Source organism: Phaethon lepturus, unplaced genomic scaffold (genome assembly GCF_000687285.1).
Source record: "Phaethon lepturus isolate BGI_N335 unplaced genomic scaffold, ASM68728v1 scaffold43138, whole genome shotgun sequence".
Lineage (NCBI taxonomy): Eukaryota > Metazoa > Chordata > Aves > Phaethontiformes > Phaethontidae > Phaethon > Phaethon lepturus.
In genome coordinates, this window is record NW_010560613.1 from 74,857 (window position 1) to 94,234 (window position 19,378).

Sequence of the window (19,378 nt, forward strand, 5' to 3'; positions counted from 1 at the left end):
AAGGAAAGAGAGGATAGATAATTCTCTATTTACCCTCGTGGCTCATATAGATCTGCTAACTGAAACAAGATGTCAACTTCCATGGGTGTAACTTGACCAAATTTCTGAGCTGCCAGAACAAACTCCTCTGCAACAGAATAAAAACATAGAAAAGAAAAACTAATCAAGCCAGAACAAGTAACACAGAGCACCCCAGAGCTTCTTTATATCTTACTCTTAAGTAGAAGATGTTGGTGGGAGATGGAGAAGAGGAACAAAAGTGACCTACCACAAAAGTGTTCCTGCCACTACAGAAATGTATGTTTTAAATGGTATATCCCTCATGCAAAATAAGTACAACTCTCTGGTCTTAAAGCTCAGTGCTATCAGCAGGATTTAGGATATTTGACATACGGTATCAATCAGCTGTGGGTCAGAGGGAAAAAAATAAAATAAAAAGCAAACAGAAAAAAACCCCAGGAGTCAAGAGATGTGGAGCTTTTCATGCATAGTCCCAGTAGGCCACATTAATGAAACCTTGGCGTTGCACAGGGAATTCTCTATAAAAGTGGTTAGATATAGCAGATAACATCTTGTTCCAAGCTTGTAGATCAGCTTACTGTGCCGCCAATACAAGTTTATGGAATTCTTCAACTACCCTTGAAGGTCACTTTAATAGGCTGCCAATTTGGCAGGAGTCCTAGGAAGTTTTTTAAACTTCTAAATATCTTTACATACTTTCCTCACCCTGCCCCCACTGCCAGTTTACTAGGACCTTTTTCTGATTGAAACAAAATGAAAAACCTGGAGTGTGGACTCCGACAGGAGTGTACAAAACAGAGTGGCGTACCAAGGAATGCTAACGAGGCAGGCTTTCTCCCCCTCCCTTTGATTTAAAAGCATACAGATGAGGTCTTCCCCTCCACCCGCCCTAACCAAACGCCCAAGGAAACTTCCAGACTGCAATACCAACCCTTAGTGACTTCCACATCTTTTCTATTTCCAGCCAGAGTACTGTAGATCTTTCTAATGAGCTCCATGTTGTTAAGGAGAGAATTAAATCCATTAAAATAGGAAAAGCTGACCTGATGGGAAGTGGTACCTCCAGCAGCCTAGAGTAGAGACAGTAAAAGAAGAAAAGAGAAGGGAGACCATTACAAGATTAAGAAAAATCTTGAAATAAAGGGTTTCAAACAATGCTATTTTACAAGAGCGACAGTAGCACAGGGTTGTTTTTTTAAAAAAACTGCAAAATAAAGCAAACTATGAAAGATTCTTATGTTACTGAAACTAATCATGACCAGAATGTAAAACTCTCCCCACCCTACAAACCTAAATAAATACATATGCAGGATTATAACAACATAACCAGTAGTAATTTACAAAGTTCAAGTTTCAGTGCTGCTTCAGTTGGAAATGTTTCATAAGTTGGCTTATTTCTAGTAATGAGGAAATCTACTTCTACATGTAAAGTATATTACTCTACAGAAAATTTCAACAAAATCAAAACATATTCTGAAAAAGGTCAACTGAAACATTTAAATTCACAGCCATTTCAAGTCATGGAAAACCATCAGTAAGCTCTCAGGCTTATATCAAGCAGTCAAACAAAATGGGAACAATAAGGTTCGAACAGTTATTCATTCTCAAATGAGAACTGAGCCTAAACATTTATTTTAAAGTGGTATTGGGTCTGCACACAGAAAAATTACTGGATCATTTCCCTGTTTAAAGTATATGACCGGTGATCTAGCAAATTTCTGAAAACAATGCATAAGCTTGCCAAAATGTAATTGACCTTGAGGAAGAATCAAAAATTTTATCTTGTATTTTATGGGAGAGCATATGAACCAGGAAAGCTAATAATGAGACTGGGGAGAGAATTGAGGAAGAAAGTATCAGAAATCATTGTCAGTCCTTGAGACTACTGGCTATGCTTTTTTGCTCTATGCTTCTTCCAATATTCTGCCCAGAGTTTGCAGTTCTCATCACTTCATGCATCTCCTTGGAATTCTCCCTTGCAAGTCAAAGCAGAACAGATTTCTTTAAACCTGGATATGACCAGACTTTGGATTACTTGGAAAGAGCTGCTACAGGTTCCCAAGATTAGAAACTGTAGTCAAAACTGAATGCATCTTTTTTTTTTCTTCTTCAGTGAAATTGCAGAAATGTAATATTTAATTTGGTTTATGCATTTCCAGATGAAAAAAAGTGTAGGCTCAAGTCTAACAACTATCAGGTAATATATAATGAATGTCTCTGGGTGATGTTCCAGTTCCTACATTGTTCCAGGTGCTTGGAAACTACACTCAGGAGCCTAGAACTGATATTACAAAGCAAGTCCTTTGAGGACAACTTCCTAAATGGACTTCCTGACATATTTAACACAGGCTACTATGATGGAATGACTGGAAATAGTCAGGCAAACTCAACATTTGTAGGTTATTGCTAAGGTCCATATACCTGCTTAGTCTCAGGAGACCAGGAACACCGAGGATACATATTCTGCAATAACGGTTAACTTTCGTATGTGTAGATAACAACTGCCAAACTTAAAAACAAGCATCTATAAGCTGGACTATGTGCCACATATAGCAGTCAAGGTATATAGAAAAGGAATCCCACGTCTGTAGCCCAGACCTTTCCCAGTTGGGATACCAGAACTACTCACAGCTACTAGACATTCTTCTACAAATGGTGTCAGCATGTGTGGACGGATAGTGACCATAATGTCCCTGAAGTCCATAGCTGTGACTCTTCCGGCCTGAGCATTGTCTCTCTGCACAAAAGCTTGTTTTGCATGTTCTAACTGTATCTCCTGAAAACATATGGGAAAAAAAAGTTAGGTTCAAAATCATCACCTTAATAGTTACATTTTATATAATGCAATCCTACAAGAGATCTCATACTTAACAAAACATGATTACATGTAATTCGATTTTAACTGGACATTGTATGCATCATTTTCAGCCTTTTCTATCGGTGGCATATACAGACTCTATCATTGAGCTCAATATGTATGACAACCATCATGATTCCTCTGCTGTCTGGACTTTAGGTCATGCAATTCATTTAACTGAGAAATGGAGGGCACATATCAACACACCAGTGCAGGTAATCTCCCACTCATGAACATTAAAGTGTTCCATGATGTGCATTATCCAGTTTATTGCATGTGTCACAGTGGGTCAAAATACTTTCTGTAAAAGCGTTTGCTACTCCTTGAACGAGGACAATGCAATCATCAGAGATTTCCACACAGACACCCACTAATCTTGAAAGCTTCCCCTCAAAAAGCATCCTCATTTAAAACATAAAGTTATTTGTCTACAAAAGACACCAGCAGTTTAATTTAGAACTCCTTGCATCACAACTGATTAAAGATCAGTTCTCAATATTTCAGCAGTACTAACAGGCAGAGATCAATCACAAGCATTATCTGATGCAACCACCTGATAATCTCATTTTGTGATTCAAATTTACCTGATAGAAAAGTGGAGAAAAAAGGCATTTAATCTCTCAAAACAATATCTTTTCCTACTGGTGACCTTCACCCTTTCTTCGTAAGTTACTGTTAGACTACTTTTTTATCTTTTTATTTTTCATTTAAAAGGAGTAATCCTGCACAGATAGGAACATGATAATACATATTAACTTTCTGTTTAGTTCTACAGGTTTGCCAAAACCAGAAATACATTTTGGTGATGTAGTTAAGACCTCCCAATCTACATTTCTTTGGTGAATGAAGGAAAACAAATCATTGCCATGTCCTCCCTTTAAATTTCAAGGTGTATAAAAAAATCTACTGGAAACACAGTGCTTAGGCTGAATACATATTCATAATCAGGTACTCAGAAAATGGAATCAGAGCCAAAGTATGTGAGCAATACTAAGCAAGTCTTACAGTGGACCACGACATTATCCTACTACTTCCATTACATTTGCAAATACACGCCTTAAAAGTCATATTAAGCCAAGACTCAGGCTAGTCAAGAAACACCAGCACAATGTATTAATGGTGAATATGATCTCCTGTAAGCTGATCTTTATTCCACAGCAGTATTCGAAGGAATAGAGCGAAGGGCGAAAGGCAAATTCAGCTGGCATAGAGGCCTGTAGCCACCATCCCTCCTTCCCCTCATTCAGCTCACACCGCAGCCACCAATGCATGCTGCCACTCAGACCTCTCCAATTCTAGTCCTAATTTCTAACTAAACACCTAACCTGAAAAGTATGGTGAAAACCTCCTAATATATTAGGCAGAAGAAGGAAAAGCCGGGGGGGGCGGGAAGAAAGACTGATCAGTGCTTCAACACTGTGTTTCACTCACGGAGTTATTCAGAAATTTCTGCTTTTAATGAGAAACGCTTGTGAGGATTATAATTTGAAGTGTTACAATTTCAGTTCTGTCACGTTTCCTTTACATTACAGCCCTCTATGTGGAGGTGTTACAATTCAGCAATAACATTCACTCTGGCTGGATGCAGCCATGTAAGCTCTTGCTTCACTCCAACTGTGACTATAATTTCAACAGAAATTTGGAAGCAAGCAATTTTGGGTTTACGGTGGGAGGAGCAAAGAACACAAAAAACCCACTTCATCTTGAAGCAGGCAGCTACTCGGGAGGCAGAGAACTCTGAAGAGGAGTAAGGTATAATAACTCCTGTATCTCTATATACTCACCATCTGGCAGGTGGAAACGTATGAAAAAATGAAGAAAAATGTTTGTCATTAAGTGGCAGCATCACCAAAGCAAAAATAAATTGAATTTAGCAGAAGTATTACATGGGCAACTGTGAATGTTGCTTTCTTCTCCTTCTCTCATTCAATTTGTTTTAACCACCAAAACTGCTGGCAATGTTGTACTGGAAGAATCCAGCATTAAAATGCAGTAAAAAACCTGGAGACCACTTGCAGGAGTCCAGTCTGGTACCATCTATGTACACCCGTTCGTGAGTTCGGAGGTGTGTACACTGGTCAGTGGGACCATGGCTGAGAACCACAGAAGCAAAGCCTGGCTCACATTCCAGAAAGATAGGTTAAGTGCATGCTTCTTGTCATCACCTAGCTAATTGCAAAAAGGCTGTTAGTACTACAGTCAAGTACAAGCCAAAATACCCCATCTTCTTCTTGCTTACGTGATTCCTTTCAATCTTCTTGGTACATGTGGAACCCAACTAGAGAGAAGAATTATCCCATGGTTAAACACATGGTCAAGGACTCGGTGATGCCATTTGCCCATGTTCTTTTCAGCTGGGAAAGAGCCACTTAGCTGTAGATAAACAGCGAGACAAAACTCTGAATAGGACAATGTCAAGTCTTCTGGAGCTCCTTATTTGCACCTCCTCCTTAGTTCAGAAATGAAATGGTTTAAGCATACTGCAAATAGATAGAGAAGACTCATCCCACCTTCTCAGAAAGGTAGGGTCTTTTTAGGCTATGGTTATTTTGAGCTGTGCTATGCATTTTCCAGTTGCACTGAGCAGAAAGAAAGCAAAGGGACCTTCAGCCACGCTGACATTCCCAAACCATGACCATGGCAGTGACACAGCATACAAGAACATGCAGACCATTATGTGGCAACACACTGGGTCTCAAAACTAAATTTCATCTATAAAGTTTGTTACAAAAACAACAGACAGATGTCACTTCTCTCATCACTGTACATTGCATAACAATGTAATAAACTCTTTAAAGTGTTCAAGTCAAAAGAAAGGCTACCTATTCCCTCAGTCTCCAAGCCTGAAAGTTGAGACATCTCACAGCATAACTAACTGCATTTCAAAATGAAGGTCAGTAGCTACCAGCAATTTATCAGGGAAATGTTTATGAGATGTTTGTAACATCACCTATGCTGTGTATATGCAGCTAATATTAAAAATACCACCTTAAAAATAAACTGGAAAACAACAAAGCAAAGTTGTAGTGTTTACAGATGCTACCTCACTTGCAATATTTTTTATTGTTTCACCTATTTCAGTCCAGTATTGTTTACCTAGACGGATTAAGGTTTAAAGAAATACAATCCTCATTGCTTTGCAATACAAATCACACATCCTAGAGTACCTTCTCCAACTAGATTTTCTGTAAACTTAGATATACTTAGAAAACAAGCTTCTCCCTTGATGTTGGAAGTCGAAAATTCCCCCAGGTAGACTTCGTGAAAAATTAATTTGCACATCACGGCAGGCATGCTGGCACCAGAATTTTCATGAAATTGTTTCCTATCTAGAGATTTTACCTCAGCTTTCACTTACAGCTCATTAAAAGCTTCATTAATTTCCAGTTAGATAGAAATTTATGTTTGGGTTCCATCCCAATGGATCTACAAGTCATCAGATATAGCACAATCCTTTCCGTTGGAGCAGATCCCAGGGTTCAATTATAAACAGTACTACTTCATCAACTAATAGGCTGGGCACAAATAAATTCCCAGACAATGTGGAAATGGATTTATCAGGGCCACATATGCATATGTTAAAATTTATCCTGCAGGATAGATTTTACATACTGAGAAAGGGGCAAATGCTGCTCTTCATGAAGCAAACTTGTCACTTAAGTGATGATGGAACACAACCATATCCAAACAGATATAGATGTGACGGATATGTAGTAGAGACATATGAGTTAATTTTAAGCTAGCAAAATGAGAAACAGGATAAAACAACACACCTCGAGCTCCGGGTTGATGCAACTAGATTGATAACCATATTAGAGCCAAGTAGTTTGGAGGCTATACTTTTGGGCATCTCTGTTACTGTAGACAAAAAAAGTGCTGGCAGGATATAAATATTCAGAACCCCATATAAACTCTTCTTACTTAAAGCCAGAAGGGATCCATCTTGTGTATGGATAAAATACACTGTTATTTTCCATGTACCTTCAGCTTTGCCAGAAGTGATGATTAGCTCAAATGCTGCGACAGATAATGAATATGTAACAACCCTACGTGGCATAACAGGACCCAATGTGAACGAATTTGAATCTAGCTGGATTATTTCATTAAAAGTTGCAAATTGTGTTGTACCTATAAAGCAGTACCTGAAGCGCCTTACAGAACCATCTGGTCCATGTTAAGTGTAATGTAAAGAGCATTCACACATCAGGAATGCAGAAAGGTAATTTGGTATCCACTGTGATCTCCTGCTGTCTAAGGTCCAAGGTCTAGACATCAGACCAAGGAGACTGACTCATGCACAGGCAGAATGTCAGAAGGAAAGGCTGAGTACCAAAGGTTACGCAGCCCAAAGGAAGATTTCTATGCCTGTGAATATTAACTGTGCAATTTATGCTGAGAGTATTTCTGTGTCCAAACTTCAGTATCTATAATACAAAGCTTCAACGCAAGAGTCAGAAAGGAAACATAGGTGTTTCAAAGATCTACAGTTCTAGAAAGTGGGTAAACAGATGTACCGAATTACTGTGAGTGATTAGTATCCTAACAGACTGTACTGATAATGGACAACTTCAGCAGTCTTAGGACTTAGGACAAATTAATTCATTTGAAAGTCCTCGCTGTCTGCACCAATGCTGAGACTATCTTTATTAGCAGCCTTAGAACTCTCCCTGAATTAATCTCACCTCTCTAGAGGACACCCAGAATTGTCATCATTATTCTCCATGTTTATGCTCTTCCTTCCTCTTTTTGTCCTATATGGATCATCACCAAAAGGGCTGTCCAGCTCGTGAGGACCACTGATGTGTTCCAACACAACCTTTTAGACTGCACTGCAACTAGCTAAGATTCACTTTTGCAGTAGAGCTGGTTTAAAAAAACAAACAAACAAAAAAAAACCCAAAACAAAAAAGAGGCGGGGCAAGACACACCAAAATTAAATACAATTCGCCCCAGAATATGATCACATCCAAGTAAAGTCCTTTTAGATGAGGAAAGAGCAACACCCCTCCACAGGATGAGAAATCCTAGTAGTTAGGACTCATCTCCAAAGTAAGAAAACTCCTGCCTCAGCTCTTGCTTTTCCTAATTCGAAATAAAAACACGGAAGAACCCAATGACACAAAGAAGGAACTCAAATCTTCCAAATACCAAGCCATGAGGTTACAGGCTCTTTTAGGCTTGTGGCTCTAACCTCCCTCGCTGCTTCCCCACATCTCTTTTTTTGGAAAAAAAAAGGTTCTCTTTTTCATTCTGGGTTTTTCTTCAGGTTTTTCCTCAGATCTCTAAACAAACAGATGCATGAGGCAAACAGGACTAGTACTCTGTTAACACTGGGATTTTCATCCACCAAACTCAAGATACATATCCAGGGCTTATGCTCTGCAGTATGGAAGGAGGTACTAGAACACCAGAACATGTGGCCAAAGGCATTTTTTCCTAATCAAGTAACACATTTGGGTTTTTATGCAGGAGAGGTTCTAGTTCCATATACTGTCACAAAACTGGGCTATATCTTAGCTACTTAGAAGTTACAATAGTCAATACAAAACCTAAGGGAATGTGACTTAATCATGTGATACCTGACGTCGTCTTCATACAAAGTTAATTAGGCTCTGTTCTACAAAGTCAATTTGAAACATTTGTCTCAATAGCATTATCTTAATTATTCCTCATCAAAATGATACCATCTCCTACTGTGAACTAACATACTTGTGTAAACAAGAAAAAAAGAAACCTCGCAGTCTTGAAGCCGATTCCCATTTTAAAACTCTCTAGTGTAAATACTAATACAGGCATTAAGTATTCAGAAGGAATACAAATAAGAAACTCACGTGTTTCACCACTTCAAGGATCACTTTTCCTACTGAAGGCTATTTTTAACAGTATCATAATCTGTTTATTTTTATTAGCACAATATTTTACTTTCTGTAACAAGTACCCCAAAGTATGAATAGCCAAGAATTCCTTGCAGAAGAAAGATAGTATTTTATTCTCTATATACCAAAGCATTTCCCTATCTGAGATACTCAGATAAACATGCTGTTTACAGATGGAAGTACTTCTTAATACCAGTCTGGCAACTGGGTCCAAAATGTTCAATACTGTTATTTAACATTCTTTGACTCATGTATTTAAATATACATGAGATGTTCAGACTTTGAGGTCTAGGTTTTTAATTTCATGTCTCTGTCTACACAACAGTGTAGCTAAGATCATTTTCTGCACACAGGTGCCAAAATCAAAAGAAAATAGCTTTTTTTTTAGCTTGAATTTTACCATAATCATATCCTACTTATCAACACACTATTAAAGTTCAGCACTCTGACTGTAAAAGCCTACACTTGGTCTATCATTCAACCTACCAGCATGCTATTTGGCAAGTTTGCAAATACTTTGATTCTTGCATTCTTCTTATTACTCTTGACAAACAGTATTATTTTAGACCCACCAGTAAAAACTGGGTGAACTCCGCATATGTTAAGTGTCTTTTTCTATCCTTTCCAAAATGCAGCTGTACGAACTCTGAATTCCAGTTAAACGGAATGTGCTGATGAATCGTGGTCTGGCCAAAAACTTGCTTAGCGTCCTCTGGGAAGAAAAGAAAAATATTCATTTATTAATAGACTAAAATAAGACAACAATAGAGACAAGCACATATTTAAACAAGCAAAGCAAATATGATATTTTCTAATGGGAAACCAATACTATTCATATAAATTAGTAACATATTAACATTAGTAACATTAGCAAGCCTAATTTTTTTGTTTATGAAAATCATAATAAAGTTTTGAACACCCTCATAAATACAGTTTCTGAATAAACTTTTTATTTGTGAAGTTTTATACTCATGGCATTTGATGAGACTCAACTAGATATTTAAAATTTCAAAGTTAAGCAAGAAGAGATTAAAATTAAAAGACAATTTACAAAAAGATGACTAAAGCTAACCAATTTTCAGCATAATCTTTTCAAGCTGCTAACAATGAAGTTTTTGTGTCACTACAATTCAGGCTTTTTTTTTTTCCCAGAGTCCTCCACATTTAAACAAATCAACTACAAAAATACCAGTATTTCAAGATCCACTTTTCTGCAGTTACTGTACAGGAGCAGTGACATGCAGGGCAGGGGATGGGAGGAGGTGGCAGGCAGGAACACAAACTTACACCACCTTCAGCACTAAGCAGACTTTAACCCTAGACGTCTGCTACAACGAGGCAGGCAGAGCCACAAGTCTGATCACAAGTAAATGCAAGATTCACAGTTTAGTAGTCGAAACTTGGCACTGGTTTATTATGGGCTTGGCAGACTTTTTGGTGCAGAAACAACTATTTGAAACACACCAATAAGGACCATACATTGCTGGAACTGGAGTGTACATATTTTAGCTAATGGAAACAGCAACAAGATCTGAGGAAGTACTTGTCTCACACGACAGCGCCCACTTCAGCGTGATAGTCTGTCTCAGTCAAAAACACAGGGCAAAGACAGCTTCTGAAGACAAGCTCAAGGCCAGAGGTTCCCAACTGCTATATACCTTCCTAATTGCTGTACGACTCCTCCAGCAATGCCAGCCAAGAGCCAGTTCTTGTCTCCTCCTAGTTCCTGCAGGCATGGAGAGCTGGTTCCCAGGAGACACTCCCTACCCACAGGAGGGCCAGGAGCTGGTCTCCTGCTCCCTTCACACTTTGTGGAAGAAAGATCAGAAGCCCAAACCCAGAGCTCCTGGAAGCCAGTTCCCAAGCGTGGCCTGGTGCCTGGAGGCGAGGAAATGAACACAGCTTTGTGCCTGCCTGTGTGCAGAACAAGCTGGGAGCCACCTCACTGGAGCCAGCCTCTGCCTACCAGGCAAGCCTGGGAGCCGTCTTCCAGCTCACGCCAGCGCCACAAGAAAAGGTGAGAGCTGACTCCTTGGAGCCGTGACGTCCCGTCTCCTGCTCAGGTTCAGTTCTGGCTTCTGGTTCAACCCATGCCAGCCAGGCACAGTGGCCCTGCTGACCTGGGAAAACCCAGAGACGGCGAAATTCCCACTTTCAGGCAAGGAAGCAGGAAAAAGTGAGAGCAGAGTGGGATGGCCAATAGCCAGGAAGATGTCAGGAAGTGCCCAAGTGAATGAAGGATAAAGACATAAGAAAAAAATGGTCCCAAGGAGGTTAAAGGGACTGGTGTCCCGCCGCACAGACCCAAAAGCACTGCAGTTGGTGTTACCCACAAGGACAGCTTGCTCTAAAGCATGAGGGGTGTTCATATTCTGTAGCAGAGATGATACTATGAAGTTCTTACCATCCCCTAACACGGTCAGTAGTTTCATCTTTAAAAACACACCACCCACTGATCCCAGGGAAACACTGGTGAAAGAGCAAGTTGAATTTAACTTACGAACAGAAAGACTGACCCCAGTTAATCTCAAATTCTTAAAATTCAGAACTTCAAGTCTTATGAGAATTGTCTCCAAGCCATGTCAGACAGCGCCCCCAAGACAGCATTGTTCATTCATGTCTTCAAGCTCCATCACAGACAACTTGGATCTTGTCCACCAGCATTCTCCAGGAGCAAAATTCTGCTCTCAGGGCAACCAGAGGGAAAGCCGATGAGTTCAGGGTGAAGTCCTGTCCCTCTACTGAAGGTCTTTTATTTAGGATGCTTCCTACCAACACAGCTTGAGACACTTTGCCACATGTCACTGGAGATCACCCCTATAAAGTTACAGCTTTCTGCCCACCCCTCAAAGAAGGGAACCAGCATGAGGGAATCAGACTGTATTGTCCAGAAACAAGAGGAAATGAAGGTTGTCTTCCTGGTAGCGACCACTCTGCTTTTCCAGAAGAATGAAGATATCCCATTCCCAGAACAGCTCTGATACCTGCCTCTTGCACAGAAATCAGATGCTCCTCTGCTTCCTCTTTCTCTCCCATCCCATCTCCTGAATTTCCCCAGAGCGAGACACTGATATTGTTCGGATGAGGTTAGGAACAAATCACTGTTTACTAAAAGCTATGTTTGGTCAGACTGCAGATTTGTCTTTGTCAGAGAAAAAAGGTGCTTTCTTGCTTGATACAAGGTAAGAAATAGGAAAATCTTAGCTAGTACAAAAGCAGTCTCAAATTCCTTTTTTGGGGGCCAGGCTCCTCACAATCTTTACTTCAACTTGTTATCATATGAAAGTTACAGAGTGTCCTCTGATTACACCACTGTAATTTGATTTTAATTAGTAATCATACATTGGCTATCTTGAAGAAACAATGTATCCTGCTCCCCCAGCTCTGTGCCTTGCAAACCCTCCTTAGTTGTGGCCCAAAAGAAAAATTCCAGCTCAAGAAAATCAAATATCAAGAAGTGAAAAGAATGGTAATTTCAGACTAAATACAATGTTTAATTATTGGCATTACAAATGGCAAAGGAACTCACAGCAATGGACCTTAAAACCTCATCAAGCCAACCAGGAATATAGCAAGGGTATATATCCAGGGCATTTGCATTCCCTTGTCTATTTTAGAAGTTAAAGGCTACATGCATGCCTCAGAAATTCATACAAGTACAAATATCCTTCCGAGCAGTCCAAGCAGGAGATGCACACAATTTTTGCTATGACTTGGAAAACACAGGCTACTGCATTAGTGTAGGCATTTAGTACAATAGTAAGAGAACTCCCTACATTACCTGATCTTTTCGAAATCACACGGTATATTGATGTCAGTATGTCTTGGCAACTAATACCAGCTTCTTTTCTGACAGAGTGCATGTTGGATTATACAGTGCAGGTAGCTGACTAGAAGACTGCCTACTGTTCTTCTACCAATTCTTTGATGGCATGAGATGTGGTATCCTGTTTGCCACTGCCTTTTTACCCTGTACTTCCTTTTCGGAACTATTTTTGGTTCACAGACTCTTATATACGCTCAGTGGACAGCGTTTTTCCTCTTTCCTTGCTAGTCTCATCACCCATTCATCTACAACAATGTCACTGACTCAAGTCTTGACTGTAGTCAGATTGCCCAATTCAGGTATTAAAGACCATTTGTGCTCCATTAACAAATCTTAAGTGTTTTAGCATGTGATTTAACTATCAAAATGTATCCAATGACATACTAGAACTCACTCCAAGTTATTGTTCAGTTCTAACAGTATCATCTCCTAATCCTCTAACTCCAGTATTAAAATAAAAAATGGACAATTTTAAAATGTAGTTCCACTTTAAACCTGCAGCTGAAGTTCCATGGCTATCCACAAGTTGCTGAACTAAACACAGTAAAAAGCAGCAATGTCCTTCAGTAGTCAGAAGTCATTATGTTTGTTTAGACCTTTTTTTAAAGGAATCTGTTTCACAGAGTCACAGAATAACTTGTGATGAAAAGGACATCTGGATGTCACCTGGTACAGTCTCTTGTCAAATCAGGTCCAACCAGTTCAGGTTGCTCAGGTCCATGTCCGGCTGAGGTTTGAGTATTTCTAATGATAGAGATTCCACAACCTCTCTTGGCAACATGGCTTGATCCTAAACCAATATTGAATCAAAATATCTGATAAACTGAAGCTTTTAAATACATATGAAAACACTTTTTGATTTGTTTCAGTTTTGAAAAGGCAAAATGTCGATGCTGCACTATCTGAAGCTGTAAGAGCACAAGATCTAAAGACAGCTAAAGATACAACCATTTCTGTGTTTGCATTGTTTGAACCAGAGCTGTTAGAAAGCAAAATGAACAACAGGTTGAAAGAGAAGATTTTAAATATTTGTTTTTAGAAATCCATGCTGTCATTTGTGTCAATCTTTAAAAAAACTAAACTTTGAAACTCAATTTTAAAATAAACTGCAAAGTTTAGAATAAATAATTGGTTTTCCCCACGCTGCCTCTAATTAAAGAATAGATACTTTGTCATTGGTTTCTGATCATTACACAAAAAGTATGTTCTATCTTCCCTCCAAGTGAACTGCCTGCTGGTTTACAGTGGGGATTTTTTGTCCTTTGGGTCCTGGGGAATTTATTCTCTCCAGTGTACTGATGTTTATGCTTAAGTAATTACTGTACAAACAAGTATATTGTATTCATATTTCCATACTGTGATTAAAAATTATAACTAGAAATAAAGGGTGCTTCGGAATGACCACAGACCCTCATGACACACTAAAGACCACTGGATTCTCCAAGTGAAAATTACCTACTTGGAAATTTGAAAGGAGAAAACTGAAAGTCATTCTCTCATTATATTTTACATTTCAGAAAAAAAATCAGAAATCTTCAGCTCCTTCTATGCATTAATCAAGTTTATTGGGAGAATTAGTTGCCATCTGGTAACTTGACAGAACAAGCTACTAAAATCTTTACAGGCTACAGCACATAAATTGCTGATGTATTAAATCTGAAATTACAGAATTACAGAATCATTAAGGTTAGAAAAGACCCTTAAGATCCACAAGTCCAACCACCAAACCAACACCACCATGCCCACTAAACCATATCCTGAAGTACCACATCAACATGTTTTTTGAATACTTCCAGTGATGGTGACTCCACCACCTCCCTGGGCAGCCTGTTCCAATGCCTGACCACTCTCTCAGTGAAGAAATTTTTCCTAATATCCAATCTAAACCTCCCCTGGCGCAACTTGAGGCCATTTCCTCTTGTCCTATCGCTAGTTACTTGGGAGAAGAGACCAACACCCTCGTCGCCACAACCTCCTTTCAGGTAGTTGGAGATAAAGTCTCCCCTCAGCCTCCTCTTCTCCAGACTAAACAACCCCAGTTCCCTCAGCCGCTCCTCATAAGACTTGTGCTCCAGATTTCAAATTTCAAATTTCCTTCAGAATTCACATGACTGTTTCCTACAGCAGTTTAATATACCAACCAAAGTGATAAAAGCAAACTCCTGGCTTGAAGAAATTATCCTAAACTTTACACTTTACTCTCCAATACAGACTTGAGAGCTCTATTTCTTTAACAGCTATTTGGTTAGATGTTAGATAGATGGTATTAAAAAAAAATCACTTTCTTGCAAAGCATTAACATACATTCTCCCTCACTTAAACACTTCAATTTCAAATGCACCACAAAATGTACTCCCACAACAGTACTGTATTAGTATAAAACTATTTTAGTTCAATTAAAATGTCTAACTATCTACCCCCAAACCTACCTAAACTGTAATTTTCACTTTCAGCACTTCCAACATGTTCTCAGTTTTGTTTTCTTTTATCAGCTTATCAAATCAGGTCCTGCATTCCAAATGTTGGAAAAAAATAGTCATTAACTGCTAGGTAACAGCAGATTTTCCAATTTAGAAAACTAAATTACACATACTGCAAAAGTATGTGTATTTTGCTATCTGAAATTTCATATCAAAATTTGTAACAACAAAACACTTCCCTAGCTCTCAGGGCCTGCTGAAGTTTTTATCTTATAATCTGTAATTCCAGGACAATTTGAAAAGGGGGTGGGAAAAAATTTAAAATAAAAAAATCAAGCTTAAAGTGGTATACTGCTGCTGCCACAGTTTAAATATTTTCTGGTGTGGAAGCTTCTGGTTCCTACCCAAATGCTGCCTAGTAATCCTGTTGGTTTTTTTTTTCCAACGGGATATACAGCTGTATGAAAGATGGCTAACCCTCAGCTTACAGTTAAGCAAAGAGTGAGCTCATATAGTTGAAATTTACTCTCAAATTGGCTTTTTACCACCTTTTCCACACCTATTGTTTTTCTTTTTAAGTAGCATGAAGTATCAGCAGAAAGCACAATATTTTATCCATCTGAGCATGTAGCATTCTTGCATCATCCCACCAACTGGAAGTGTTCTCTGTTACCTCTATCTCTTAAAATTGTATCCATTATAGTCAATCATGCAAATCTACAGTTAGCCTTTCATAAAAAGTAGATTTTTGACCCACTGAACTGAAACAGCTCCTGAACAGTTCTTCTGATCTCTGACAAGATACTACACAACACATCCACGCCAGTCTGATATTGGTGTGCATCTGCATTCAGTTGCTCAGAAAACACAAAATAAGTCATTTAAAAAGTTCCAAAAATCAGGTTGTTTCTTTTTGTAATACAAACCGATCATTTAAAGAAGTGACATAAAGCTCTATATATATCAAAAAATGGATGCCTTCCCCATGGTTTTTCACCTCCAGGTAACATCTTAACATCTGGAGCACATCAATGAAAAGCAAAAGCTTACAATGGCTGTTGGGCTCCCCTCATAAAATTAATTGGTTGACTAGGCACATTTCCCAATCAAAAGATCCATGATAAGCTTCAAGTTTCACCACTCTGCTGAAAATGTTCTCACTTTTTTATCCCCTTACCTTCCCCCTGCTCTGGTTGTTTGTGCTCTTGTCACTTCTAAAAGCTATGAATTGATTTCCTCATGACATATCTATGCACTGTCCAGTTCAGCTTGGCCATGACTTTTGACTGAGACACCTGAGCGCTTCTGCTACCTCTCTTAAACATTGCAAATATCCCCAAAAAAGCAGGTTCCTTCCAAGAGTACCGTCACTCTCTGCAGTTAAGTCTCTGGATCCAAGCTTGGCTGCTTCTTCTGTCCTCCTTGGATGTAAGGGGAAATAACATGAATTTATACACGGAATATTACATAATTGGCTTACAGAAAAGGTTGTCAAAACTTTTCCGAGATCCAATCCCTTAAAAATATTTCTACTTGAGCTGTGGATATTCATAATTTCAGTTTACCGGCAACAGCATTACATTTCCTTATTACCTTTGCTGGCCTCCTCAGTAGTGAGCAACAAACTGCCAGAGCTCAAAGACCACAGGTTTGGAAAGCACTAGGCCCCATGTGGGCATAAAAACTAAATTTATCCCTTTTGCCCTGAATAATAATAATAAAAAAAGACCATTTCCACCAAGGTAAACAACATAACCTGGCTAACTAAAATAAAATACCACTTCTATTTTCTCCATATAAGATAGTCAGGGGCTGATGCACGACATGCATGGAGAGGTTGATGGTATGGGGGTTCTCAGCCTGAAGAAGGGCAGGCTAAAGGAGGACCTCATTTCTGTCTACAAGTGCCCAGCTGGAGGATGAAGGGAAGACAGAGATGCACAGTAGAAGGACAAAAGGCAATGGATGCAAGCCTGAGCACGGGCAATCCCGACTAGGCATCAGGAAATTATTTTTCACTGTAACAGTGGTTGAACACTGGAAGATGCTTGCTCATAGATGCTGCAGAGTCTCCATCCTCAGAGATATTTAAAACCTTGATTGGATGTTGGCCCCAGAGCAACCTGGTTTTGATGGCCCTGTAAGGGTTTGAACCAAATGGCTGCCGCACTACCTTCCAATCTGAACTGTTTGATGATTCTATGATCATTCCTTGTGTTTTGGTAATGAACAGGAGATATGCCCAGCCTTCAGCCTGATGTTTGTCAGCAGGCAACTTTGATTTAAAAAAAAAAACAAACAAACCAAAACCAACAACAAAGAACAAACCAAAACACCAAATTCCAGTTCTGGATGACTTAGAAAACTCAATTGTACTTTCTAGACCAAATGAAACACAACTGTGTGAAAGGGTGGAGCTTCTCCTAATATGTAAAACGACAGATTTACTTTGTGATTAGACAGGCTTTGTTTTCCTTAAGATGCCTTCATGAAAGTCTGCCTGGTTACATAACATTTTAGTTAAAAGAAAAAACAAAATAAGAAAAATTTGCCAAATTGACATATGTCTAGAAATGTCTTATTTTTCTCCAAAAATAGTATCAAGAACATTTCAAAAATTGTTTTGAAGAAAATAAATATACTAACAAGCCTACCTTACATCCTCTTTTAATTAAAACTGGCTATTATTCATGCAAAATCCAGTAAAAACAACAAAAAATATCAGAGACTAAACAAATTTTGCATCTGTAATGTTGCCATTAGGATCATCACATCTAAGCAACTGTCATCTATAAACCAACAAATGTTTCACTGTGTAGGTGTAAGCTAACACATCACTAGCTACAAATGGTTTCTAGCCAGTTTGAACCAGCAATGGAAATTTCACTGAGAAATACTGAATATTGCAATTTATCAAGTGATCAAAGCTTACAGCCTCAGCAATTCATTTTGGTAGTTCAGATTTAGCTTTTCCTTGCTTTACATGGTATTGAGTGTACCAGGCTGGGCATCACTAAGCTACGTGTTGTGTAAGAAAAAAAAAAAAGAATTACAGATCCCATAAGAAGAGCCAAGTCATACCAAGGAATTACAGGGCAAAGCACAAAATAAATAATCCTCTGTAACAAAAGCAAGAGCTAGCTCACACAGTCTGAACCAACCTAATCTTTTGGTCAGGAAAGCAATTGTGAGATTCCTGTAATAATCCTTTGCATATTGAAAAAGTATCAGAGCGTATCATAACAGGAAAAACTCTGAAGCTCATCACAATAGCTCTATAGCTATTTAAACCTCTGCTAAGAGCTATTTGCTTTTAGAAAATTTATAAACAAGTATTCAGGCAATTCAAGTATCAGATAAGCAAGCAGGAGTGCTTAGTAAGATGTAACCTTAATTAATGTGTTTATCTAAGAACTGTACTGATATAAATAATAACAGAAGCAGAGACCCACAATAGCTGCTGTCTACATGCAAATTATATTTTGTTTTGAGACAAAAGCAGAATACATAGCTCGATTCTGCAGCTGTTAGGCTAAACAAGCAATAATTTGGGGTTTGGGTTCCCCATTCCCTTTGCGTTTTTGCTGGGTTTGGGGGTTTTGTTTTGCTTTTTTATTTTTTTAAATTAAACGACTGACTTGTTTTACAACATACTCATATTTCTCAAAGCAGCACAGCACAGCATAGCATCCATTTTGAAACAGCTTCAGGTTGAACTAGAGGACCTTTAAAAAAAACAACCTCAAAACCAGAAAAACACACACCATACCACAGCTAGATTTCATTAAGTATGAGAGCAAGAATTTCTGTCTGTTGGGATATTCTACTACTGATTCTAAACAAATCAGGATTAAAATTTTCAAAGCCAGGTTCAACACCAGTTGGCAGCGGAGATTTGGGTAATCACATCTCTTTTTGTGCCTTTCCTTCCTCTGTGAGCAAAACCAACATGGACAACACTTATTTCATTCTTCACTAGGGCTGTGAGAACCAGTATAAGAAAAGGAAAGTTCCAGTTCCTGGATATAACCACAGCATTATTCACAGCTCAGAACTGTTAGCTCTCATAATTTCATTTATCCATCCAAAATTAGAGATGGAGGTTAAGACGACTCAGTTTTTAAACACTGACATTTTTACCCAACCATCTCGCCTGTTTTTAAATGCCATCTAGTAAAGAATTTCAAAGGGTTCTGCTTTTTTAATGAGGCATTAAAATACAGTCATACGACAAAAAAGCAACTCTACTAAGTCTCTTAAACCCCTGGACTTACATTATCAGCTTTTATGTGCCTGTCAACACTCAACAGTAAGAAGCAATGGTTTGCTCTTTGCCTCGAATTTAAAAGCCAGCTAAACTTCCTCCCACTTTCCTGCT

At 38.7% G+C, this 19,378-nt stretch overlaps 1 protein-coding gene across 1 annotated transcript in view; it reads right to left on the minus strand.

The window, feature by feature from the left end:
• Positions 1-19,378, minus strand: part of SLC25A13 (solute carrier family 25 (aspartate/glutamate carrier), member 13) — a 74,391-nt gene that overhangs the window by 41,372 nt on the left and 13,641 nt on the right. The window contains exons 4-7 of the mRNA XM_010293721.1: positions 9,327-9,466; positions 2,651-2,797; positions 953-1,091; positions 34-127 (exon numbers count right to left, since the gene is read on the minus strand). Of these exons, the coding sequence (XP_010292023.1) occupies positions 34-127; positions 953-1,091; positions 2,651-2,797; positions 9,327-9,466 (520 nt within the window). The remainder of the gene's footprint in view (positions 1-33; positions 128-952; positions 1,092-2,650; positions 2,798-9,326; positions 9,467-19,378) is intronic.